Source organism: Lissotriton helveticus, chromosome 7 (assembly GCF_964261635.1).
Source record: "Lissotriton helveticus chromosome 7, aLisHel1.1, whole genome shotgun sequence".
NCBI classification, from domain to species: Eukaryota; Metazoa; Chordata; class Amphibia; order Caudata; family Salamandridae; genus Lissotriton; species Lissotriton helveticus.
Genome location: NC_136068.1, coordinates 1,539,923,421 through 1,539,951,136, shown reverse-complemented (window position 1 = coordinate 1,539,951,136; position 27,716 = coordinate 1,539,923,421). Strand labels below are relative to the sequence as shown.

At 45.3% G+C, this 27,716-nt stretch overlaps 1 protein-coding gene across 1 annotated transcript in view; it reads left to right on the top strand.

Moving 5' to 3' along the window:
* The window catches only part of LOC144767527 (uncharacterized), a 279,414-nt gene that overhangs the window by 176,037 nt on the left and 75,661 nt on the right, over positions 1-27,716 (top strand). The window contains exon 2 of the mRNA XM_078650951.1: positions 16,685-16,803. Coding sequence (XP_078507077.1) covers positions 16,685-16,803 — 119 coding nt within the window. The remainder of the gene's footprint in view (positions 1-16,684; positions 16,804-27,716) is intronic.

The window sequence follows — 27,716 nt, the reverse complement described above, 5'->3', positions numbered from 1 at the left end:
TTGAGCAATTGATGGCACTTTTTCCTCAAACTGCCTTGGTATATTCAAATATATGCCAAAGACAGAAATGGAGGTGGTCCAACCAATTTTGTCCACAAATTGAGAAATCGAGGAAGCATGTAAATAAGTCTGTTTCAGCTTACATGAGAGACCATGGAATGGGCTCCATCTACAACAATAACTTGCGTTACTACATGCAAGATATCTACAGAGGAGATGGAGTTCACTTCTCAGATGAGGGGAACAGAGTTTTCATCCTGAATTCAAGACTATGTATTGGTACCTACTTATAAGTACCTAAATCTACCACAGACCCAAAAGCTCTTCTCAGAGCTACCCTAACTATGATCACTCTAAACAAATTTTAAATGTAACTTTTTTTTAACTAATTTTCACGATTTACGCTTTCCGGAGCGCTACCCGGTTCGCGCACCGGACGCTAACCGCGCAAAAATTTGAAAAAAATGTGGTTTTTTTTCTCGCACATATGGGCCTCCTCAGCCACCCTCAGAAAACCTAGGGGGTCAGGATACGTCTCCCGTGCCCCCTTATACCCATTTCCCACATTGTTTTTCCTCCATCTTGTGATTAAATTCGACCGAAACACAAGATGGCGGACTCCCGTTACGCTACCGGTTAGCTACCCGGTTCGCGTACCGGGTAGCGCCTCTACCGCGAAAAAACGGAATTTTTAAATTTTTTTATTTTTTGCCCCGCGGGACCCTTTAATAGCCCCCTCATCAATCCTAGGGGTCAGGAGGGGTCTACCTTACCCCCTTTCATTAATTTCCCCCTTCGTTTTTCTTCACCTCTTGTCTCTCGATCCTACCGAGAGACAAGATGGCGGCCGCTCCGGACTGTTTAGAATGTTGACAGACACTGGAGAGCCAATCAGCTTCGCTTCGCGAAGTTCTGTTAAGCGCCAGGTACGCGAACCGGGGCGCTAACCGGAGCGCTGTTACAGATATATATATTTTTTTGAACGTTAATCAAAATCCACTGGAGCACATATATTGAGACCTAGCAAAGGCACATCGGGCAAACAATTTCTACAATTTTGCCAAGTTTCGTGGAAATCCATTCAGCCGTTCGAGCTAAAAGTGAGTCCAACCGCCCTATGGAAAATTGCATGGGAAAAACGCGTTTTGGGACCCCCCTTTTTTCTCGGCCCCCCCTTGACGAAACCCCCCCAAATTTTCAGGGGCTGCTCAGAAACAAAATGTTCCATTTTCCTGAACATTTCAGCCAATTCCGTCCTCAAACGCCAAAGTTATTCGACATAGAATTTTCAAAAATCCCATAGGAAAAAAATCCTAACTATATATGCCTACTGGCGACCGCCAGTAGGTAATATATATATATATATATATATATATATATATATATATATATATATATATATATATATATATATATATATATATATATATATATTCATTCATTCATTCACTGAAAAAACCATAGGTTTCAGGCACGTTATAGTTAGAAATGAGCATTTAAAAAAAACTAAAGATAGGTTTCAGGGGCGTTATAGTTAGATGGACATTTCACTCGTCCAAATCCATAGAAATTCCCCCGTTATACTTAGTTCAGCTAACTATAACTCGCGCCACCGCAATGCACTGCTGATGACACCACATATTACATCACTCATGACATGGTCAGTGACATCACTGATGGCATATCAAATGACATCACTGATGACATCATCCAGTGACTGTGTTTCTGTAAAGTTTAAATATGTTTAATATATATAGGGAAAGGTGTTTTGAAGAATGAGTGGGTGTATAAGTGTCCGAATGGATGATTTAGTAGGTGCGTGACTGACTCTTAAAGTGAGTGATTAAACGTATCTTACTGAATGCATGGGTTAGTGACTAAACTGTGTGAATGTCTGTATCAGTCTGTTGGTGTGTAAGCGGCTCCATGGGTTTGCCAATTGCTGCATGAGTGTCTATATGGGTTATTGATTGGTTGTCTGAGTATCTGTATGGGTGCCCGAGTGTTTGTGTGGGTATTGTATTTTAATTGCATTTATATAGCGCTTACTAACCCTGATGAGGCATCAAAGCTCTTTTTCGGCGGGTAGCACGCTACTCCGGGACCCATAGAGGATTAGTGTTGAATTAGTATAGTGAAAAATGCAAGTACAATTTAAGTGGGGAATAGGTTAGTCATTTTTTTGGATTTGGAATGGTAGCAGAAGGGTAGAGGAGGAAAAAAAGGTTTGTATTTATATAGCGCTTGTTACCCCTGATGGGGTGTTGAAACATGCTATTCAGGAATCACATAAAGGATTAGTGGTGAATTAATATGGTGAAATATGAAAGTAATTTCAGTGGTGGATATTAGTCAGTTATTTGGAGTGAGAAGGATAGCGGAGGGATAAAAGGGGAAGGGAGGTTTGCATTCATATAGCACTTGTTACCCCTGATGGATGTTGAAGCACTTTTGCTGGCGAGAAGCACGCCACTCCGGAACTCATAAAGGATTAGTGTTGGAAATTAGCATAGTAAAATCTGAAGTAATTTGAGTATTGGATATGTTATTCAGTTATTTGGGTAGAGAAGGGTAGGTGGCAGGCTAGTGAAGGGAATTAGGTTTGTATTTATATAGCACTTGCTACCCCTGATGGGGTTTTGAAGCGCAAGTAGCACGCTACTCTGGAACCCATCAGGATTAGTGTTGAATTAGTATGGTGAAGCATGAAAGTAATTTTAGTGGTGGATATGTTAGTGAGTTATTTGGATTGAGAAGGGTTGGGGAGGGGTAGAAAAGAGGGAAGAGTTTAGAAAGGTTTGTTTTGGGGGATCGGTATAGTAAAAGAGGTGTAAGATGATGCAAGGAGGGGTAGAGTAGGAGAGAGTCTAGAAAGGGTTATTTTGGGGATCATAGTAGTGGTTTGGGGTTAAATGAGAGAGTGGTTGTAGAGGACATATTGAGTGGAGTATAGGCTGAGAAATAGGGAAGTACATTGGAAATGCTAAATTAGAAGAAAGTGATAAATATATAGATTCAGAAGTACATTGAAAGTATATAGATGCATAATGGAGGTATGTATATTGGGGAGCATTTCTGGCCCTAGTCAGTCTCGAACAGGCTCAAACAGGCAACTGCCCTTGTCCTCTCCGCCCTTGTCCACGATGCCCGGGTTGAGACGCCCTAAGCCTGGTCTTTTATAGCCCTAGTAATCAGGTGACCCCTTCAGCCAATGGGAACTCTAGCCCTAACACTATTCAATCACAACACTATCCCTAAAATCAATAGGAGACCAGGACCTTACAGCCAATCATAGCCCTAGTCCAAGCACCCAATCAGTTCAAATTCTCTATGTACAATATAGGCCCTAGCCCTACCAGTAGTCCCACCCCAAGTCCAAGCAACCAATGGCACAGGAAGCCCTTGTCCCTACTTCCAATAGAAATCATAAACCTAACCCTAGTCCCAACCCTACATTGATTGAATCACAGACCCAGAAACCAATCATAACACTCAAATACCCACCCAATGAGGACACTAACCCTAATCCAATAGAAACATCAGATACAACCATCAATCAGTGTACACATGTACCAAACAATATCAGACCATATAAGGTCCCAGTGACCTCAGACAAGGTTTGCTGGCCAGGGAGTTGAATGCTGCTTTTCCTGTTCAGAATCTCCTAGGAGACAGGCTCAATCCACACTTTGGACTTCTGCAGGTAAAGGCCTCACTAACTTGAAATCTAACAATACTGTTTGAATAAAAGTTGAATCCCTCTACTGGCCAAAAAACGAAGTGCACAGTCCCTAGTAAACATAGTTTAAACAGCTCACAGAAGCACCCTCTGATGTAGAATATCCCTGTTGCTGGGGGGAGGCAGGGGGGCTGGTTTCACTGGCTTGTGAACATAAAATGGTGGCTTGGGGTACACTGTTTTAACATACAGGACTTAGCACAGAGCAAAGGAGAAATTTGGAGGGAAAACTGAAAGTCATCAGCAAAGAGTGGGAAAAACTACAAAGTTTGGACTGCAAATCCCAGATTTCAACACGTTAAATGGAAGCAATCATGGGCTGGCAAAAACACAAGTTTAAAACACAAAACAGGTGATAAAATATCCAATCACAGGCAGGTTAAAACTACAATTTTTAAACTGTAATAACCACAGGCAAAGACAGAAATCACAGAAAGGGAAAATCGTTTTTTTAAAACTTTTGTTTTGGGGGACGAGACAGCACTAGTCTGCCTCCTTACCACTTCCTGGACTCTGCTCACTGCAATCTGAGACACAGGGAGGCTGCAACTCACAAGATATGTTAGTGGGTGATTCACTGGGTGCATGGTTTCAAGAGTGCATCTGTGGGGGAGTGTGTTAGTGAGTGTATATATATTTCAGTCGTACCTGTGTGAGTAACTACATATGTGAAAATCAGCATAAATGTGTGTTGGAGTACATAAATGGCTATAAGTGAGTGTCTGATTGTGAGAGTTGCTGTATGGATGAGTGTGTGATTGTATCAAGTGATTGTATAAGAGCTTTAGAATGTGCTAGTATATGTATGAGTAATTGAGCTGGTGTGTGTGTATAACTATAGGTGAGTTAATGGCAGTGTGATTAATTATTTGTATGACTGACTAGGTGTGCGAGTAGCTCTATGGATGAGTGGTGGTGTGTGAGTGTCTATATAGGTGTTTGAGTGATTATGATAGTCCTGTACTGAGTGACCATAAGTATGAGTGACTGTATGGGTGAGTGAAAGGATGTGTGTGTAAACCTAAGAATCAGTGAGTGTGTATGTAGTTATTGGGGTTTGAGTGTCTATGGTTTTGAAAATGGTCTGTAATTTAGAGTGGGTATATCAAAGGTTATATTAGGGTGTGACAAGATGCACCAGATTATCACATGGATGATGTCATCAGTGATGTCATTTGAGATGTCATCAGTGATGTCACTGACCATGTCACGAGTAATGTAATATGTGACTTCATTAGCAGTGCATTGCGGGGGTGCGAGTTATTGTTAGCTGAACTAACTATAACGGGGTAATTTCTATGGTTTTGTACGAGTGAAATGTCCATCTAACTAGAACGCCCCTGAAACCTATGGTTTTTTCATAGAATTTCTAAGGTTTTTTACATGCTATTTCTAACTATAAAGTGCCTGAAACCTATGGTTTTTTCAGTGAATTTGAAAGGGTTTTCAAATGCTAGTTTCTAACTATGCTTACAGAGGTAGGACATGTGAAGAAAGAAGAAAAAAACGCACAGAAAGAAGCAAAAGAAATGCAGAAAGAAGCAACAGAAGTCCACAAAGACGAAGACAAGTGCAGGAAGAAGCAAGACATGTGCAAAAAGAACCAACAGAGGAGCAGAAAGAAGCCTTGTTGCAAAATCATCCTGTGCCCACAACTTTTTCAGACGGGTACTGGTGGTAACTGAGTCTGACTAACCAGGCCTAGGGCCAGTGCTATGTTAAAAGACACTTAGAATACAGTGAAAACACCTACATACACTAGGGAACACTATGTGCAGGGGTACCCCTGTGATTAGCATGACCTCCTCTTTAAGGCCCTAGTACATAATAGGGCAGAGGTATTGAAACTACCTCTTAAAACGTGATATGGGACGCGTTTGCACAGTGGTGAAGAGGGGGGGGGCTGAGGTGACATGTGTGCAAACACACCCTGTGGCCGTTTTAAGTTGAGGGATGAAGTCCCCTTCAATCCTGAGGGCCCCTGGGGGCCAACTAGCCTACCAGGTACCTCCAGTAAGTGCCACAGAGTTACGTTGTATAGAGGTGTAAAAAGGGGCGTGTCCTGGACCACCTCTCTGCAACGCAGCGCATTGGCACTTCCTGGAGGTACCTGGTGGGGATGTTGGCCCCAACGGACCCTCAGGATTGAGGGGGAATTAATTCCCCAACTTAAAAAGCACCACAGGGCGTGTTTTCACACATGTCACCTCACGCCTCCCCCCCCTCCCTTCAGCACTGTGCAAATGCGCCCAGTGGCGCATTTTAAGTTGGGGGATTAAGTCCCCTTGAATCCTGAGGGTTGCTGGGGTCCGTTCAAACCAACAAAAGAGTGACAATAAATACTCCAATACAAAGCGAAAGCAGTAGAGCAATAGCTACCACCAAAGTGAGAAAGCTAAATAGAAACAGGGAAGCGGTAAATTGTGCATTATTAAGGTGATAAAGAAAAACCCTCAGGCACCAACTGAAAGTCGGATGCCAGTTGTCTTCATTGGGTTCTTATGGAAAACATGATTTAGTAACCACGAGTGATAGAAAAAGTGACTAATAAAAAGAGTGGACTACTCCCTTAATCAGAAAATTATTTTAATAAAGGGGTAGTTCTAACTCTGTTAAAAACATTAGTGATAGCGGACATACATTTGGTTGTGTTAATTTAAACCAAGAAGTCCTATACATAAAAATCCAACATAGGTCGACATGACATGTTTCTGCTATAACGAGCTGCTAGTAAGCTCAGCATTCATTAGGACCAAAAAAGAAAGAAAAGGCCTCACTTGGTGGCTGGTGCACTCTAAGGGGCCAAAACCAACTACAGTGAGACAACAAACATACAAACTTGTATGCAGTCAGGGCACTGGTACTTCCTCGTGCGTCCTCCCCAAAGTGTGAGAGTCGGAGTTTTCGTGAAACTCAAGAATAGAGCCCCATGGGCGCGTGGTAGGGGGAAATCTTCACGCCTGGGTCATTTTCTCCCTGGCGACTCCCCTCTAGAAGACCTACAGCGCCCGAAGCCACGGCCCGGTTGCTGGGGTCCAACTAGCCCACCAGGTACCTCCAGTAAGCGCCACTGAGCTACGTTGCAGAGAGTTGTAAAAAGGGGCGTGGCCTGGACCACCTCTCTGCAATTCAGCACAGTGGCGCTTACTAGAAGCACCTGGTGGGCTCGTTGGCCCCCAGGGGCCCTCAGGATTGAAAGGGAATTAATACCCCAACTTTAAACGTGCCACAGTGCGTTTTGCACATTTATTTTATTTTATTTTATATTTTATATGCTTATAGAGCGCCAGACTAGACCCCCGAAGGGGTATCTCTGCGCTATAACTGCAGGTATAGAGAGAGTAAGAGACTGTGTCCAAGGATGGGAGGGCAGTTAGTAGCAGGGAAACAGATGGGTCTTGAGGTTTTTCCTAAACATCATGTGATTGGTGATTGACCTCAGTCCGAGCGGCAATGAGTTCCATAAAACAGGTCCGGTGTGGGCCAGTGCACGTCCACCTTGCCTGGCTTTCTTAATTCTAGGTACTTTAAGTAATAGTTGGTCGCTAGAACGCAAGGAGCGTCCTGGGGTGTAAGGCTTAAAAATATCTATGAAATACTTAGGGCCCATCCCCATTAGACTCTTGTGTATGGTGCACAGAGTCTTAAAATGAACACGCTTCTTCACAGGAAGCCAGTGAAGCTGAGACAATAGGGGACATGATGGAGTCCTAGGAGGAGCATTCATGATAATCCTTGCGGCTGTATTTTGAATGACCTGCAATTTCTTGATTTGCTCTTCATTAGCTCCTTGGAGCAATCCGTTGCAGTAGTCGATCCTACTAATAACAAGAGCCTGCACCAGAGTTTTCCTGTGGTGATCCGGGAGATAGGGAAAGACACGTCTGAGCATCCCTATAGCCCGGAAGCAGGTGCCGGCTACTTGATTAACATGGTCCTTAAAAATGAGTTGTTGGTCAAACAAAACTCCCAGGTTCTTGACCTTAGTCTTGGGGGTAGGAACAGGGCCAAGTTCCAGAGGCCACCAGTCAGAGGACCAGTGTGTTGTTGCTTGGCCGAACAACACAACCTCTGTTTTCCCGACATTGCACTGCAGACAATTCGATGACATCCAGTCTGCAATGGCTCTCATCCCCTCTGCAAAAGATCTTTTTATTGCAGGTGTGAGAGTTTTGAAGGGAAAAAGAAGTTGGGTGTCGTCAGCGTAGGATACAGGGGTGAACCCGAAAGATCTTGCTAGGTTGGCAAGGGGGGGCCACATATATGTTGAAGAGTGTCGGGCTCAAACAGGAGCCCTGTGGCACCCCCTTATTGAGCTCCCGATAGGTGGACTTGTGGGAGCCCAGCCTAACCTCTTGGGAACGCCCGGACAGAAAACTCTCCAACCATGCCAAAGCCTCTCCCTCTATTCCTACCTCCTTCAGGCGATGGAGAAGCACCTTGTGAGACACCGTATCAAAAGCGGCGGAAAGGTCCAACAGCACCAGAACCATAGAGCAACCATCATCCAGTGCCATTTTGATGTTATTGGTCACTGTCTGAAGTGCTGATTCTGTGCTGTGGTTAGGCCTGAACCCAGATTGAGAATGGTCCAAGCCTTCCGTCGCTTCAAGGTGTTTCGAGAGATAGGTGTTCACGTGCTTCTCCGTGATCTTGCCTAGGTAAGGTAGGAGGGAGATGGGACGCAGGTTGGATAGGTCTGTCCAGGGAGATGAAGCCTTCTTTCTTATTGGGTTCACCACTGCCTTTTTCCAATCTGCTGGGACTTGGCCTGTTCTGAGGGAAATGTTTACCATTTCCAGAATCTGGGGACCTAATAAAGGGATCAAAGGGCCGACCATTTTAGCCGGTACAAGGTCATTAGGGGATCCTGTTTTGATATGAGTACAGAGAGTAAGAAGCTCTGTATGAGTGATGGGGGGGAAAAGCATCAGGAAGGTTTTGTTGTCTAAAACAGAAATAGCGGTGGGACCGATTTTAGTTTGACTTTTGCTGATATTGTTGGCAGCTAATATCTTTCCATAGATAGTGTTGATTTTGTCCTCAAAGAACAGCGAGACTTTATCACACAATTCCTGTGAAAAGTCGTCTGAACTTTCACACGCTGTGGGTTTTATAAAATTTTGTAGAATGTTAAAAAGTTCTTTAGGGCTGTTACCTGCTTCTTCTATTTGTAGTGTCAATTGTAGTTTCCTTGCTGACTTAATGACATGCCACCTCAGGCCCCGCCCCCTCCCTTCACCACTGTGCAAAAGCGTCCCGTGGCGTGTTTTAAGTTGACGGATAAAATCCCCTTCAATCCTGGGGGCCAACTAGCCTACCATGTACCTCCAGTAAGCGCCACAGAGCTACGTTGCAGAGAGTTGTAAAAAGGGGCGTGGCCTGGACCACTTCTCTGCAGCGCAGTGGCACTTACTGGAAGTACCTGGTGGGCTAGTTGCCCCCTCAGGGGCCTTCAGGATTGAAAGGGAATCAATTCCCCAACTTTAAACGCGCCACACGGCGTGTTTGCACACATGTCACCTCAGACCTCGCCCCCTCCCTTCACCACTATGCAAACGCGCCCGTGGTGCATTTTAAGTTGGCAGATTAAGTCCCCTTGAGTCCTGTGTGTCCCTGGGGTCCAACTATCCCATAAGGTACCTCCAGTAAGCGCTACAGAGCTGCGTTGCAGAGAGATGTATAAAGGGGCGTGGCCTCTGAACACCTCTCTGCAACGCAGCTCCCTGGCGCATACTCGAGGTACCTGACCCTCTCGGCTGGTATGAGAGCCGAATGAGGTTGTGAAGACTAATTTGTCCATATGCAGTGGCCTTAAAATATAAGACGCCCTGAAGAAATTGCCAGAAATTTCATTGGCAATGAAACATGTCGGCAAGTAAAGTAGTACTGGTTGGATAGGTAGTAACCTTTACTACTTTTTCTCCCTTTTTAACTCCCACACCCAACACAAGAGACAGAATAAAAGTGCACATCTGTGTTGGTTTGTGGTTTTACATGTTGTTTGACACTTTTGGTTAACTTGTGGTTTTTCTCCACTGTATATTTTCACAAAACCCTTGTTTTTTTTGGACACTCTTTTTCTTTGAGCTTGATGGTGCCAATGATGAGAACAGGGCAATCCTGGTGAGTACCTACCAGGTTCCCGTTGGTGGTGCGCCCGTGGGGTGCCATCTTGCTCGCACGCACTTTTTTCTAATCTTTCTATATCACAGCTGGACACCTGAGTGTGTGTTGTCTTGTTAGCTCACAACTGAATTTTACTTGTTTGGGAACTATGCAATTTTTCAAATGAGGCACAAATCCAGGCTACACCGACTACCCCGAGAATTAAAGAAAGGGGAGTAGTTTCTGTAATGATAATACAATAAATGGTGTACCAAAAGAAAGGATAAATCTGTGAGTGCCTACTAAGTCTAGGTCTTTTTTTGTATTAGTTGTCAACACTCCAAACCAGGAAGTGTTGGCAGCCATCTTGTGACTCGGTAGAACAAAGTCACAAGAAAACAGTGAAAAAAATGTTTAGAAACAAGAAAAGGGTGCATGGTAGAAACACCCTGACCCCCTAGGCCTGCTCAGGGTGTCCCACAAGGGCCCCCAGGGCCAAAAAAAGCATTTTTTTATCATTTCGTCCGAAATCGCATTAGTGCCGCAAATCCCACCAACATTTTTTAATAAAATTGAAGCGCAGGAACCAGCGCTTCATTTAAATTAGGACCCCGGGTGGGCCAGGTCCTGAGGGCATTGCCAAATCAATAATAGCGGGGGCCCGTGGGGGCCCACACAGCCCCGGGGACCGCCACCTCCACAGGACTGTGAAAAAATGCGTGCGGGTCCCAATCCCGCCACGCTGCCCTGGGGACCGCCACCTCCCGGCTCTATTTTCTTTTAATAAAACCTGTGTGGGGGATTTGTTCCCCCCAAATGCCCCAGGCACCACCACCTCCCATGGGGCTGATAAAAAAAATGCGTGGGGGGTCCCATTCCCCCCACGCTGCCCCGGGGACCGCCACCTCCCCTGGGCTCTATTTAAAAAAAAAATATATAAACTGTGTAAGCGCCCATGAGCTGCTTTGCAGAGAGGTGTAAAAAGGGGCGTGGCCTTTGACCACCTCTCTGCAAAGCAGGTCTGTGCCGCTTCTTGGAGGTACCTGGTGGGCTAGTTGGCCCCCAGGGACTCTCAGGATTCAAGGGGACTTAATCTACCAACTCACAACATGCTAGGGGGCACGTTTGCACAGTGGTGCAGGGAGGGGGCGGGGCCTGATATAGGAAGTTAGCAATCCTGCTGTGTGGGACTTACTGGTAGTAATAAAAGGGATAGTTGGCCCCCAAGGTTGAAGTTGGGGCTAACCTCTCCTCCTGTTACTTGCAGTAAATCCCACACAGTGCGATTGCTAAGAGGTGTTTTGGAGGCCACGCTCACCTTTCTCCACCACTCTGAAAAAGCGACTGGTATGTTATAGTTAGAACTTAGCATGTAAAAAAACTTTGAAATTCACTGAAAAAACCATAGGTTTCAGGCACATTATAGTTAGAAATTAGCAGTTAAAAAACCTTAGAAATTCACTGAAAAAAACCATAGGTTTCAGGGACGTTATAGTTAGTTGGACATTTCACTCTTACAAAACCAGAGAAATTCCGCCGTTATAGTTAGTTTAGCTAACTATAACTCGCACCCCCGCAATGCACTGCTGATGACGTCACATATTACTTCATTCATGACATGGTCAGTGACATCACTGATGACATCACTGATATCTCAAATGACATCACTGATGACATCATCCATGTGATAATCTGACGCACCTCCTCACACCCTAATAAAACCTTTTATACACCCACTCTAAAATACAGACTACCAATATCAAAACCATAGACAGACCAATAGCAGTTAGTACATACCTGCTCTGTGATTCCTAGGTCTACACACACATCCACTCATTCACCCATACAGTAACTCATACATGCAGTCACTCATTAATACAGCACTATCATGCACTTATACACTATACAGAAACTCACAATCAATCAAAGCATTTATAAAGTGCACTACTCACCCGTGAGGGTCTCAAGGCGCTGGGGGGCAGGGGGGGGGGTGCTACTGCTTGAAGAGTCTCGAGGTGCTTGTTGAAGCTGAGATGGTCATGGGTCAGTCGTAGGTGAGTAGGCAGGGAGTTCCAGGTCTTCGCTGCCAGGTAGGAGAATGATCTTCCTCCGGAGGTGGTTCTGCGTATTCGTGGGACGATGGCGAGGGCGAGGCTGGTGGAGCGGAGCTGGCGGGTGGGGGTGTAGAACAAGAGTCGGCTGTTAAGGTAGTCGGGGCCCATGTTGTGGAGCGCTTTGTGTGCGTGGGTTAGCATTCTGAACGTGATCCTTTTGTTGACGGGGAGCCAGTGGAGATTTCTCAGGCAGGTGGTTATGTGGTTGTGGCGAGGGATGTCGAGGATGAGTCGAGCGGCGGCGTTTTGTATGCGCTGGAGCCTCGTCTGAAGTTTGGCGGTGGTTCCTGCGTATAGGGCGTTCCCGTAGTCCAGTTGGCTGATGACTAGGGCCTGGGTGACTGTTCTTCTGGTTTCTGTAGGGATCCACCGGAAGATCTTTCGAAGCATTCTCAGGGTGTTGAAGCATGAGGCTGAGATGGCTTTGACTTGTTTGGTCATCGTGAGGGAGGAGTCCAGGATAAAGCCCAGGTTGCATGCATGGTCCGTGGGTGTCGGTGCGGTTCCCAGCGCCAATGGCCACCAGGAGTTGTCCCAGGCAGATGGGAATTGTCCGAGTATGAGGACTTCCGTCTTGTCCGAGTTGAGCTTGAGACGGCTGTGCTTCATCCAGTCTGCTACTTCTTTCATCCCTTTCTGGAAGTTGGTTCTGGCGGTGGCTGGGTCATTGGTGAGGGATAGTATCAGCTGGGTGTTGTAGGAGATGATGTTAACGTTGTGATTTCGTGCGATGGTGGCGAGGGGGCTCATGTAGATATTGAAGAGTGTTGGGCTGAGTGAGGATCCTTGAGGGACGCCGCAGATGATCTCGTGGCTGTGGAGCGGAAGGGGGGGAGGCGGACTCTCTGGGTTCTTCCGGAGAGGAACGAGATGATCCATTCCAGGGCCTTTCCTTGGATTTCGGTGTTGCTTAGGCGGTGTATTAGAGTTCGGTGGCATACGGTGTCGAAGGCTGCTGAGAGGTCCAGGAGGATGAGGGCAGCTGTTTTCCCGTTGTCTATAAGGGTTCTGATGTCGTCTGTGGTTGCGATGAGGGCAGTCTTGGTGCTGTGGTTGGCTCGGAATCCAGACTGGGAGGGGTCGAGCGAGTTGTTGGCATCGAGGAATGCAGTCAGCTGTTTGTTGACGGTCCTTTCGATGACTTTAGCCGGGAAGGGGAGGAGCGAGATGGGTCTGAAATTCTTGAGGTCCTTGGGGTCTGCTGAGGGTTTCATCAAGAGGGCGTTGATCTCTGCGTGTTTCCAGCTTTCAGGGAAGGTCGCTGACGTGAAGGAGCTGTTTATGACGTTCCGCAGGTGGAGTGCGATGGTGGTGCCGGCTTTGTTGAAAATGTGGTGGGGGCATTGGTCGGACGGGGAGCCGGAGTGGATGGTGCTCATGACGTGGGTAGTGTCTTCAGTGCTGATGGGGGTCCAGGAGTCGATGGTGATGCCGGGGGTCGTTGGTTTGCTGTCCTGGAGTGGAGTTTGGGGTCCGAAGCTGTTGTGTATGTCTGCAATTTTGCAGTGGAAGAACGTGGCGAGGGAGTTGCAGAGGTCTTGCGAAGGGGTGATGTCGTTGCTGGTGTTGGGGTTGGAGAGCTCTTTGACGATGCTGAAGAGTTCCTTGCTGTTGTGGATGTTGTTGTCCAGTCGCTCTTTGAACGATATTCTCTTGGTGTTCTGGATCTGCTGATGGTATTCACGGGTGGCGGCTTTGAGGGCTGTCCTGTTTTCTGTCGTTCGTTCTTGGCGCCATATATTCTCAAGTGATCGTCCGGTTCTCTTTGCGGTTTCGAGGGCGTCTGTGAACCATGAGGGTTTTGTGGAGGTGGTTTTGCTGTTGGGGTTTTTCAGTGGAGCAAGGTCGTCGGCGCAGTTGGTGATCCATTGTGCGAAGTTGAGAGCTGCGTCGTTGGTTTCGGGTATGTGGGTGTCAGCAGGTGGGTTCTGGCTCAGTGACGTGGTAAGCTGGTCAGTGGTGACTTTGCTCCAGCATCTGCGGGGGATCCGATGCGTGTGGTGGTGAGATGTAGTCTTCTTGAATGTGAAATGTATGCAGCTGTGGTCGGTCCAGTGTAGTCGTTGAAGGCGACGTGGTTACTGGCGGTGAAGATGGCGTCGAGGGTGTGGCCAGCAAGGTCGGTGGGGGAGTCCACCAGTTGCTTGAGTCCGAGGTTGGCGAGATTGTCGAGCAGGGTGGTGGTGGTCTTCTCCAGGTGAAAGTTCAGGTCTCCTAGGAGGATGTATTCTGGTGAGGCTAGGGCGTGCGGGCTGATGCCGTCGGCGTTGGTTTCGCTGAATTGTGTGCGTGGGCCCGGGGGGCTATAGATGAGTGTTCCTCTGAGGGTGGTCTGGGGGTCAGTTTGGATCTGGAAATGTAGGTGTTCGGCGGAGGCGATGGTGTCTTCGGCGTTGGTCGTGATGCTGATGGTGTTCCTGTAGATGATGGCTATCCCTCCTCCTGTTTTGTTGATGCGGTCCTTCCGGGTTATTTTGTAGCCGTCCGGGATGGCTATGGCGATGTCGGGGGCTGAGGAGGCGTTCATCCAGGTTTCCGTGAGGAAGGCGACGTCAGGTGTTGTTGAGTCGAAGAGGTCCCAGAGTTCGATGGCGTGCTTGTGAACGGAGCGGGTGTTGAGGAGGATGCACTTGAGGTGGTTGTGGTTGCTGTTTGCTTTGTCGGGCGGGGGACGGGGTTTGAGGCAGGTGAATTTGCAGGCTTGACAGGTGAAGGGTCCGTGGGTGCGTCTGGGGGTGGCTTGATAGCAGGCGGGCGCTCGTCCGGTGTTGAGTGTGTTGAGGGTGGCGGTGTTGTATTTCAGACGGTTGGTATGGGTCCGACAAGGTCCAAGGGTTCTGGCGCTGGGCGCGGTCCAGGCGTGGATGGGCACTGGCGGGCTTGCCTTTGGCGTGACTTCGGCATGCCTGCTGTGCGCGTCCGCTGCGCGTCCGTGTGGTCTCCTCCATAAATGCTAAGTGGGAGGGAGGAACAGCTGGGAGGCGGGTGCGGGGCGGCGCCACTCATCCATAGTCTTACTCACACACCTACTCAGTCATGCAAAAAATCAATCACACGCATGTACTCACCTATACAGTTATACACAGACCACCTCACCTATTTATACAAATACTCACACATACGTACTCTCTTATACAATCACTGATACAAGGACACACTCATCCATACAGCCACTCTCACAATCACTCGCTCTCACATATAGTCATTTATATACTCCAACACTCACAAATACTACCTTTCACATATGTAGTTACTCACACATATACCACTGAGACATCCATTCACTCACCAACACACCCATACAAACACTCACCTACCCATACAGCCCTTCACAGATGCACTCTTGAACCCATACACCCAGTGAATCACCATCTTACACATAAATGCACAGTCACCCACCCCCCACCCACTCACACAGACACTCACGCATCCATCAGACAACCAATCAATAACCCATAGAGACAGTCATGTAGCTACTCACCAACCCATGCAGCCGCTTATACACCAACTGACAGACTGATACAGACATTTACACAGTTTACTCACTAACCCATGCATTCAGTAAGATATGCTTAATCAGTCACTTATACAATCAGTCACGCACCTACTAAATCATCCATTCAGACACTTATACACCCACTCATTCTTCAATACACCTATATTAAAGGGCCTACCTTAGGGGTGATGTACATGTATTAAAAAGAAAGGTTTGGGCCTGGCAAGAGGGTTAATTTGCCAGGCCGACATAGCAGTTCACAACTGCACAGTGACAGGCCTGAAGAATACTTACAAGGCTACTTGAGTGGGTGGTACACTCAGTACTGCAGGCCCACTAGTAGCATTTAATTTGCAGACCCAGGGCACGTGAAGTGCACTTTACTAGGGACTTATAAGTTACTTAACTATGGCAATTGTGGATATACTGATGTTACCATGCTTTAGGTAAAAGAGCACATGCACTTCAGCACTGGTTAGCAGTGGTAAAGTGCCCAGAATACTAAGGCCAGCAAAAATGAAGTCAGCATAGCAGGAGGTTAGAAGGAAAAAAAAGGTTAAGGAAACCACACCAAGGATGCAAGTCTAACAGCGCTGATTTTCCATTATGAATACTTTTGGGGCATACTAGCATGCATCAACACATTTTACTAACGGATACTTCAAAGAAACTGTACCTAAAATGTCACAGTAGTTTAGCAAAAAATGTTTTTCACAGTTGCATTTTTTTGTGAACATTTTATTTTGAAAGCAAAGAATCATCAAGCTTGCTTTCAGTCTTGTGCAAATATTTGAATCTAATCAGAGAGTATTCTGCGAGTATTCTACGTAGCCTTATATTGTTAAACTTTGCAAACAGGTGTACACATTTTTATACTGAAGCCACTGTCAGTAGTGTAGTCCGGACTTACATTTCCATAGAGCGCTCACCCTGATAATAAAGGCTTTGCATTATTGAACCATAAATACAAGTTCAAAGAGCATTAACATACCAACACAAATATTGCCTTAACTTCAGACAATACCATTGCCTGATCCATAATGTGGTACTGTAAACTGGCAGTCTCTGTATAAGGTATATTATGAGTGAGAACATGTATTGATATATTTCTGGCTAGTTGTGTTGTGCATTTTTCTATGGGAACCTTAGATGAGCAATCTTAGGACACTTTGGATTCTAAATATGGGCATTTTCTCGTTAGGAATAATATGTGAACCTTTTTTTCAGCACTTGCGGCAGATGTCAAGACTAAGGTGTTGTATTTCAGTTGTGAGGATGAGAGCCAGCGAATTCAGCTATCTCAAGACGAGTTAACCCACGCTACGGAGATTGACTGGCTCCAAGACGTAAGATAATTTCCCTTTTTTATTTCGGGGTAAAGGTTAGCAGAGGGCACCTTCCAACACCAAAAAAGCCTTGAGGTGGGCAAAACTAAGGATTGCACTTTGTGAATCGTAGTTGCCACTATGAGCTGTATACATTTGACAGATATACACACAAAAACATATACACATAACCAATAGATGTCCTTGTGTAAAATCGTTGCATTCCTAAAGTGTGACTTTCCCAATAACTACCTATACAATGAGAGGTGTGTGAAGATGGACTGCACTCCTTTTCTTGCGTACGCAGGGATAATGGCTGCTTTGCTTATTAAAGAACTTGCCTAAAGTTAGCTATGGTAAATTTGTTTTCCAATTATATGTTATGGAAATAAAAATACGTTGGATTTCCATTTTCAGTAATAACCAGAATCGTTGGAAAAAAAGTTTGGGGTTTTTCCGATAGTGAGTTCAGCGAATCATGTTGTCCTATGTCAGGTGTAGGTAGTTCATCCAATCTTGTTTTTCCTAAACTATTTGTACTGACAGCTTTGCCTTAAACGCTGTGACTACAGCATTGTAAGTAACATAATGTTTTTTATTTATTTTATTATTTGGTGATTTAGTGGTACGGCATCAAGTTAATATGTACAAGTCACCAGTAATCCGATCCACCCACCAACGGAGAAACAGACTCCCACCCTCTCCATTTCACGCCCCTTTGCAGAAGCCACAAACCAGTACAATGCTTTTTTTTGTGTGCTGAAGTTGGTGGGTAACTTTCAAAATACAATTCAAAAACGTGCTAACAAAATGCACGGACTTGCCGCCGAGAAGATTATCTAACAAACAGAATGAAAGATGGTGGATTATAAAAAAATTCTATAAGGCAAAATGCCGAGAAATTGATTTAGACATACTTTTGAACATTTGAAAAAAAATGTTTGTCTTTATAGTATAAGAGATATAAGCAAGCTAGAAAAGTCAACAATTTAGTCATGGAAAAACGAAACTGTGCCAATCGGTATACAAATGTATTACTACAAGTGGGGGGTGTGCCAGGTAATGATGTCCAGTAGACTGAGAGTAGTGTAAAAAAATCCTTTATTTCAAATCTCCTTATTTCTCATGTGAGTAAACAGATGTATGACGTTACAACGCATGCTATTACAACGCATGCCTTTACAACGCAAGTTTTTCAACGCAACTTTTACAACGACTTGCGTTGGGGGGTGCTGGATAGTGAATAGTTTAATTTACTATTCCAACTCCAGTCCCCGTGGATAGTAGGGAAGGTGTTGGAAACTATTCCCTATCCTAGAGCGCCCCCCAGCGCAAGTCGTTGTAAAAGTTGCGTTGTAATGGTTGCGTCGTAAAGGTACTTCGTTGTAACAGTTGCGTTGTAAAGGATGTTCTCCGTTGCAACACCACTCTGACAACGTGTTTCATTACCTCAAGGGGAATTTCATCAGGGCTTATAAGGTCGTCAAATGATATCCAACTTTGGAGCTGATGGGACGGACGTCGTGACGGTTTGCATTATGTTGGCCTTATTATGCCTGCAATAACTCCAAGGGCTTCCAGTGGAATACACTAGATAAAATTCCAAGAGTCTAAAGCTTCTATATGGAAAATTCCTATGTGAACAGTTCACCTGTGGGTATCATTTGATGACTATATAAGCCCTGATGAAGTTCTCCTTGAGGGAATGAAACGTGTTGGCTGAGTGTTGTTTACTCACATGAGAAATAAGGCAATTTGAAATTAAAGATTTTTTTACACTACTTTCAGTTTACTGGACTTCATTACCTGGCGCACCCACACTTGTAGTGATTAGTCTGGATTTGGAGCTCAGAGGTGTCACGCAACGGCTGGCGCTGGGGAGCATTGCGCAGGATCACGATTCAATGGAACTAGCGTGAGGTGCAGAGCTAGAAATCCGCTGTTGAAATTGTGGCCATATCGGTATACAAATGTACTTGAGTGGACTTGAAGATCTACCCCTCTACACTATACTAGGAAACAATGCATTGTGTAGTCTAAATATATGCAATTTGTTATATAGAAAAGTAGTTGAAATTACTTTACATTCTGAAAAGAATTGAAACTCAACCAAATGCCCTTCTTGATGTGGTTTGTTCTTGATGCAGTCTTTTGTTACCGAATGCCTTTCTATACAAAGCCTGCCAATGAAGATTCACAGTGTTTTATGTCCTTTACATGTACCTTTTTATCGTGCCTTTCTGCTCATTTTAGCTCTGAGGAGGTGTACCATGGCGTAGATGCTGACTTAAAGGGTAAACGTATGGACCAATATTATGTCCGTCTTCCTCGTTGTTGGTGTAGTTTGTGTTGTTGGTTATGCTTCCTGCTTCAGTAGGTGGGTGAGGTCGATGCGTACCATGGGCATAGGTGCAATGTCGTGCAGTTTGTTATCCCATGGTTGCATGGTGATTTTGACCAGTGGGAATGTTATGTTGTTCAATTGTGTTATTCTAAATGCACCTGGTCTTATTTTTTGCTCTACCTTTTTTGTAGTGTTTCTGTGTGTTTGGTGTTATAAACTTGGCTGGTTCAATTTAGATTTTGAAGTGCTTGTTTTCCACATGTGAGAAAACAATACATAGGATTGAGCTGGTGAGCAACTATTTCTATTAGCTCAATTGATGTATTTGCATGCTGGTGTAGGCAAATGTAAGCCTCCGCTCCCAATTTCTGTTGCTCATTTCTAGGTAACTGACTCCTCCTTGTGTGTTTGTTTAAAATGGCCTTTGCAAAAGCATGGCGATGATGCACATTACTGCCGCAAGCTCCATTAGGCTAATTCATAATGCCATTGTATACGATTTCACATTTTCCTGATCTTTTCTGGCAATTTAGATGGAAGTAATTGAGAATTCGAAGTTGTAGGAGGCCTGAAATGGGCACCCCTCTCCCCCTACAGTGGAGTGTAACAGTGGTATGCAAGCACATTCGGGGACCCTTTGCCAGATTAAGATCCTGTTAAAGAAGGTGGATCTGATTCGCAAAGTAATTGTATTTATATAGCGCCTACTACGCCGGATGAGGTGTTGAAGCGCTCTACGTCGAGTAGCACACTACTCTGGAACCCAAGGTGGATTATTAGAGGGAATGTATAGATAGTTGTTGGGAGTGTTGGACATGTGTGCCTATTAGTTGGATGAATAGAATAAAGTAGGGAAGCGTTTCGAAAAGGTTTTTTGGGAGTCCAAAGTAGTATGAGAGGTTTGGGATGAGTCAGACAGTGGAGGTAGGGAGATAGTTCCAAAGAGGTTTAGGGTGTGTCATACAGCACTGGTTTGGCAAATATATAAATATATAGATACATACCCTCACACAAAAGGTATACATATTTAGAGATGTTAACATAATATGCATATGTACAATTGTTAAATAATTGTTTTGGGAAATATTGGGCTGGCTAAATCAATATATTAAAATATATTCACACGCCCAAATATCAATTTTTCACTGGAATTAATTTGTTGTATAGACATAGCGACAAATTCCCGACAGTGCTGCTCACAGCATAGGAAGTAAAGACACCCGTAGCCAAGCCAGACAACTTACTTTCCAGCAAAAAATTAAATCCATATGTGAGCAACCCGGGTGTGGGGGTAAAATGCCAGGTTACCTTCATTTCCGCCCAACCTTCTAGCTAGCACCAAACACACATCAACCTAGCTTTCAATCCATGTATGTCGTCATATATTTGTCAATCCTAAATATAACTTATGTTTTTGTTCACCACAGGGTTTGGAAGTTACCTGAAATAACACCCTCCCCCATCCTGGCAGTGTTTTTGCATGGATATTGACCCTAGAATAGTCGGGGGGAAAAGGTCAGCCCCCTTGTTGGACAAATGAACCCCATCATTCGTAAATAGATCTGTGCTCTCCAATTGCAACAAGCTGGGCCTAATTGTGAATATATGGTGATGGTTGAATAGTTTCTCCACTGAGCTGTTTAGTTTCCTAGCAGAGAGGTTTAGTGCTTTAGGGCACACGTTGTAGACCAATTCAGCACATCATTTCTGACCAGAATATTGTTGTGTGTTGCAGTTTTCTGCACAGCCTACCGAGTACTCTTACTAACAACTCGAGCACCCCCTTTATCCCAAGAGAAACCATATCATTCCTCCTATATGGATAACTAGCATGTCAGGTTTCTAAAATACCCCTGAAGTCCAAGTCATTCTGGAAACCTAAGAGCATCTGACCCAACTGCAGAATCTCTATGCCTAAACAATGGTGCTCCACGCCTGCTGTTTGAGCCCAGTTGTTCCACGCTGGATCACAAAATCTTTCTGCTGCCCTGTTTATGAAAGAATGCCCATACCAGCATATCGTGCACGTGGGTTTCAGCGATGCCCTTGTAGGGAGATGAGGGGCAGACCATTATTAAAAGAGGCATTTTGGATCTTCATTGCTGCCGCTTCTCCCACCATGTGCGCTGCCATTAGCATAGCCCAATGTGGGCAGATATAGGGCTCAAAATATTTGGATTTCTCGCTCCCCAGGGCCTGAAATAATCAGAGCGCAATCCTAGCCTCACTGCAGATGTAGCAGCCCCACTCCTGAATGAATGGGATGAGAAACCTTCTGTGCTGACCCCCAATTTGGCTTGGACCAATTGAAACACCCTAGTAAATTGCAATAGAGTCAACAGAGATCCATCCTCTTGTACCAATAGGTTTGGATGAGAGACCCACGGTTGCAGCTGTACAAATTTGATTACTAACATCGCTGGGCAGCCTAGAAAACCAGGGGCAGTTACCAAATGGACCCACACCCTTTCCCCCACCCTGTCCATCGTTTGAATTTTGATGGACAGGCCCTGTTTTTTAAAGATTGGGTCTGCCCTCTTCACCCCTTTGCTCCAGCTTTTAACTCCGGAAACTAAAAAACCCAAAGAAAGCAAAAGAGTATTAGTGTCTCATAAGCACTCACAGTAGGAAACATATGTAGTAGATTTCTAAGAATTTATGTGACTATAGGGCACCTAGAATCTGAGGCCACTGGACACAGCCCACTTCACCCCTGCATCGCCTTTCTCACTAGAAATACCTTTGGTGGATCCTGCTCGCCTCCTAATTGTGCGACAAAATAGATAGCTTCTAACTGATTCTTGCCATCCCAGGTGATCAACCCAGTACCTTCTGAGCCTGAATGCATTTGAGGATATTTCCTGAAACAAAAGGTGTTCGCTTTTCTGCTTCTGACAAGCCAGCTAGGAACATTTGTACCGCCTTCTTGTATGCCTTCTTAGTTTTTGGGCAGTTGCTGCTGTGATTAGTTCTGGGATAATGGGGCACCAGGTCTCCATAGGTCCTACAGGAAAGGAGTCTTTTTCTATTCTGCATTCGGCTGTAGGGGCCTGAATTCTAAATGGGACAAGGTATCAGCAATGCTATTATCCACCACCGGAACATGTGTTGTCATAAAGTGAATATTGTGCTGTAAGCAGGAAAGGCTAATTTCTTAGAGCAACCTTAGCATGAAAGGGTACTGTGCACTGTATTAATGGCATCTACTGCTGACATGCTGTCAGAACAAAAAGCAAGCTCTGTGTCAGGGCTGTGTGGGTAAAATCCCAAAAAAGACTTTGCAAGCTCTTTACAAACTTGTACTTGCACAGGTTCGATCAACACATTGCAAAAACAAAGAAGACTAACTCGCTGATAGGGGAAGCAGGTTAACACAGAGTCACCTAAAACGGACCTACAACATCTACCGGGTGAATGGTACTCTGTCACACAATCACAGATGTTTACAAAAGGTACCAGGGCACCAGCTTGCGCACACACTTCGTATGTGTATAGTTTGCAAGCTGTGCTTTGAAAACACATTGTGTACAAGCTTAGCTCTAATATTTCCATTACCCAAGACATTCTCATGGCCTAATCTGGAGCTGAGCTTACCCGATCTACTCACATGGAGCTTGTGTTAACCTGTCAACTTCTCCAAAAACACCTCTGTGCTGCTAAGGTACGGGCATCTTTCCCAGCCTGACCTGCCATGGATGCTGGCATCTTCATCCAGAAGTTAGCTGTGCCAAATTTCAGACTAGGCAGCTCGGAGCAGTGAGAACATGGCATGAGAGACGTGCCTAGGGACTGGAGGAGGACCACTAGAGGGCTGAACTGTTCCTTCTTGGACTCGTTGAGGTCCTGCATGATCAAATTCACCGCTTGGATGACCATATCCCAGATTAACATTCCTTCTACTGCCGACATCTTTTAAGAATGCCAGGAGCGCAAGTTAACTCACCTGAAAGTCAATTTAGTCACTTTTTAAACTGGAATTTCCATAACATTTCTCTTTCGATGTACAGCAGCCTTTAGAAAACGTAAAAAAACCCTGTTCCAAGATTGCTGAATAATTTCTTGTGGTTTCCTCAGGAGTAATTTATGTCGGAGGCACCGAAAAGCAAAATTCCCTTAATTTTTGGAAATTATGATTTTATGCGAGGCAGGTAAATTTAACCTAAAGAGATACACGCATTTGCAATGCAATAGGTCTCGCATTTACACGAGTTTTAAATATTGGCATAGTAAATGACTGCCTTTTATTTAAGTTTTAAAAACAAAGAAAAGGCAGTCATTTACAATGTCAATAGCTCAAACTTGCATAAATGCGAGACCTATTGCATTGCAAATGCTTGTTATAGGTGCTTCTGGGATGAGTTTACATTACAGGACACCCTCTTTGTTGCAGCTCATATCTTGTTCTCATCTTGTAAAGAAAACACCGACCACTCGTCGGAAAAGCGGAACATTTTGCGGACTACATGGCAGACTTTCAAAAAGTGTCACAATTGATGGAGCACGATTTTAGTAAATAAAATCTGCTCAGAGAAAATCCACCCGTGTGTGTTTTAATAAAGTACTAATGTGTGTGAAATCCCAAGAATACTAAAAACGTGTACATTCTGGAAATACAACTGGAAAATGTGCAAATGTTCACGAATTTAAAAGTCAGAAAAACACATGTAGTGCAGATGACATAGAGAATACTATCCTGTCTGTTCATTTGTTTTTATGTTTCCCGAAATGCAGGAATAAACAACTGCAAACACAAGAGAACTTTTATTCTTCTTGAAAGTTATGTAGGCCTTAGAAAATGACTTTTCTAAGAAGAAGAAGGGAGGGGAGGCAAAGCGGCGGGTAGAAGAGAGAGGGCATGAAGGGATCGAAGGCAAGGGAAAGAAAGGGAAGATGGACGAGATTAAGAGGAGCCACAGATGGACTTTAGAACAAAGCAGCGCTGGGAGGGGGGCTGGGCACGAAGGAAGGAGAAATGCGACTGATGGCCTGGCGGCTGTGAAGTGTGAAGTGTGAAGCAGTGGGCGGGGAAGCAGATCCCTTTGAAGCTCTCGGAGGCAGGAGCAAATGGTAAGGGGAGGAGAAATGCTGCTGGAAGGCTCGGGCAAGCTTGTGCACGAGGACGTGCACTTGATGAAAACGCTTTGCTTTAGTTTAGCTCTTGGTTTCACCCCAATAGGGCTCGCCTATTATATCCCTGCGGGATATTAATAGGCGAGCCCTAAAAAACCTGATTTGCAGGCGTGTTTAAAACTATATGAATACACAAGCGCTCCTGAGGGGGGAGGGGTCTCTTAAAGAAAGGAAAAAATGGTGCGCGTGAGCAAACAAACATTCAACTAAGTGAAAGGATGCAAGCAATAAGCCCCTGTTCTGTGGGAGGGAGCGAGACATAAAAAGAAAGGACAAAAACACACATTGCCCTCATAGAAGCAATTTTTTGAAAGGACACGCAACAAAATGAATCAACACCAATTGGGGGGGGGGTGAGCCCACAGTGTGGATGCAGCATTGCTCGAAGTGACAACGCATGCGCTGCCTAGGTGAAACCTAGAAACATAAAGCGTCTGCTTTGTGTATCACTGCTATGCATTGTGGGAGCAGGCAGAGGTCCAGGGAAGCCTTTCTTGCTTCTTATTATTTATTTATTTATTTATTTATTTTTTACACTTGTAATGCGCACAGATACCCACAAAAGGTTTCCCGGCGCCAGGGCTGAAAGATCGGAGCACATAGAGCAGCAACTGTCAAGGACCACAATTATTTATTAAAAAGCCAAGTCTTAACATTTTTCTTAAAGCTGGCGAAGTTATCCTCCTTGCGTAGGGCTAAAGGGAGGGAGTTCCAAAGAACTGGTCCCAGATGGGAGAAAGATTTTCCCCCCACTCAGGCCAGTTTAAATCTGGGAACCACAAAATTTGCTCCGTTTAAGGAACGGAGATTCCGTACAGGAACATGGGGCCTGACCAATTTTTGCAGGTACTTTGGTGCGGTCCCTGCCCTGATCTTAAACATGTATGTCAGGGCTTTGAACCGAACCCGGTTCTCGACCCTCAGCCAGTGCAGGTCCCTAAGGTGCTTCGAGATCCTTGCAGTTCTGGGGATCTTACACAGCAGCCTGGCTGCGGAGTTTTGGACCAGCTGCAGCCGCCTGGTTACGGCTAGATTGGAACCCAGGTATAAGATGTTACCGTAGTCAAGCCTAGATGTAATTAGTGCATTGACTACGGTCTTCTGGGTATCCACAGGCAGCATCCAAATAATCTTTCGCAGCCATTTAAGGATCGTGAAGCAAGTACCAGCCACTTTGTTTGCCTGCTGTTTCATCGATAGTTAGTCATCGATACACACCCCTAAATTTCTAACCTGGGCAGCCGGGATGGGGAAAGCACCCAAGGATGGCGGCCAGTGGATGTCCTGCCACAGATCTCTATTTTTCCCCAGGAGAAGAACCTCTGTCTTCTCCCCGTTGAGCTTCAGCTGGTTCGTTGACATCCAGCTGAAGACTTCCTGAAGACCTAGTTTCAGCACGGAGGGGGATGAGGACTCTGAGTTGGTAAGAGAAAAGATAATCTGCGAATCATCCTCATAGGTCATGAGTTCTAGACCTACCCGCTCTGCAAGATCGGCGAGGGGGCGGAGATACAGGTTAAAAAATAGTGGACTCAAAATTGAGCCCTGAGGCACGCCGTGGGGTGACAGAAAAATGTCCGACTGGGCATGTGAAGACGAGATCTGAAACGTCCGGTTGCTCAAGTAAGATCTAATCCAATCCAGCGCAGCCCCTCCGACACCATCCTCACCCAGCCTGACAAGCAGTCTGTCGTGTGAGATGGTGTCGAAGGCTGCGCTCAGATCAAGCAGGACAAGAGCAACCGTTTGCCCGTCGTCCAAAAGTCCCCTGATCTTTTCCGTGACTCCCAGGAGGGCAGATTCGGTGGAGTGGCCTGCCCTAAAGCCCGACTGGGAAGAATGGAGTAGGTTGTTATTCTCCGTGTGTGTTGAGAGTACACCATGGATGTGCTTCTCCAAGATTTTTGAGAAGGCGGGCAGCAGGGATATCGGGCGATAGTTGGCCAGCACCTCTGGATCAGCAGACGGCTTCTTCAACAGAGGGCTGACCATGGCGTGCTTCCAGGACGCTGGGACAGTTGCCAGGTGAATGGAGGCATTAAGTGTCTCAGCAATAATCCCCAAAGCAGCGTCGTCCAATTGGCTCAGAATGTTAATTGGGAGAGGATCGCATGGAGAGCCCGATTTAATGGAAGTCGCTAAGGATTTCAGGGTATCCAAGGAGATAGATGGCCAGGAGTCAAGCCGATTTCCTGATAAGCTTTTTAGGGGAGAAGCTTCCCTGTCATCCCTCACCAAGGGATTAATATTGGCAAGAATAGTCTCGATCTTTTCCACAAAATACGTGGCAAGATCTTGACATTTTTGAGGGGTGAGGGGACGTGCAGCTGCCATAGAATTTGCTCCGGCTAATTCTTTAACTGTGTTAAAAAGGGTCCGTGCTTTATTTGCAGCAATATTGATGGTCTCTGTTACATAGGATGCTTTGGCTCTAGTACAGGCCGTGTGATAGAGATTTCTGGCCTTACGATATGTTTCCTTTTTTAGAGGATCATAATGTTTGCGCCATTTCCTCTCAAGTCCCTTACACTTGGTTTTTTCTAGTTTCAGTTCTTCCGTATACCAGGGGGCCGGGGGACGATGGACATTCCCTCTACACCTGGTAGCGGGCAGGCAGATGTCAACTGCTCTCTCCAACCAAGTGTGGGCTTCCAGCGCATTTATTTCCATGTCAGCACCTAAGACCGGGGGGGATACCTGTAATGCATTCTGCAACTCGGACAGATCTAACTTTTTCCAATTTCTCATGAAGATTGGGGGCCGAGCAGAGCCTGGCGACTTGATTTGCCTAAGAGTAATACTGAAAAGCGTTAAAAAATGGTCCGACCAACAAATAGGGTCAGTTTTTAACCATTTTAGCTCCTGTATGTTGGAAATAATGGGGTCTAACAAATGCCCAGCTTTATGAGTGGGACCCTCATTACGCAGGAACATATTCAGTGTATTAAAATCCTCCAAAAGGTTGACAACTATGCTATTAGTTTTATCCTCCAAATGGAGATTTAAATCCCCCAGTATCGTCAAGTTTTGGGCATTCAAAAAGTAAGGCGAAATGAAATTAACCAAATTCGCAGCCCAAACACTGCTGTTTCCCGGAGGGCGGTAAATTAAAAAACCAGAAAACATAAAGTTTGGGTTTAAAGAAATTAAAAAAAATGCTGCTTCACATCCGGGAATGTTGACAGTTTCAAAGTCACAGTTAAACTCCCTGTTAAAGATCACAGCAATACCCCCTCCTACCTGTCTTTCTCTGTCTACTCTAACAATGGCGTAGTTAGAGGGCAGGGCGGCGGCTACATCGGGACCTGCACCGTCATGCAGCCAGGTCTCCGTTAAGAATATTGCACATGGTTTTTCTTCAGCTAAGAGGTGGTAAATGTCTGCTTTATGTTGGGGCAGGGATCTGCAATTAACAGTGTAAAAAGTGAAAGTACAGGGATTTGGATCAGAGGTTTGAATA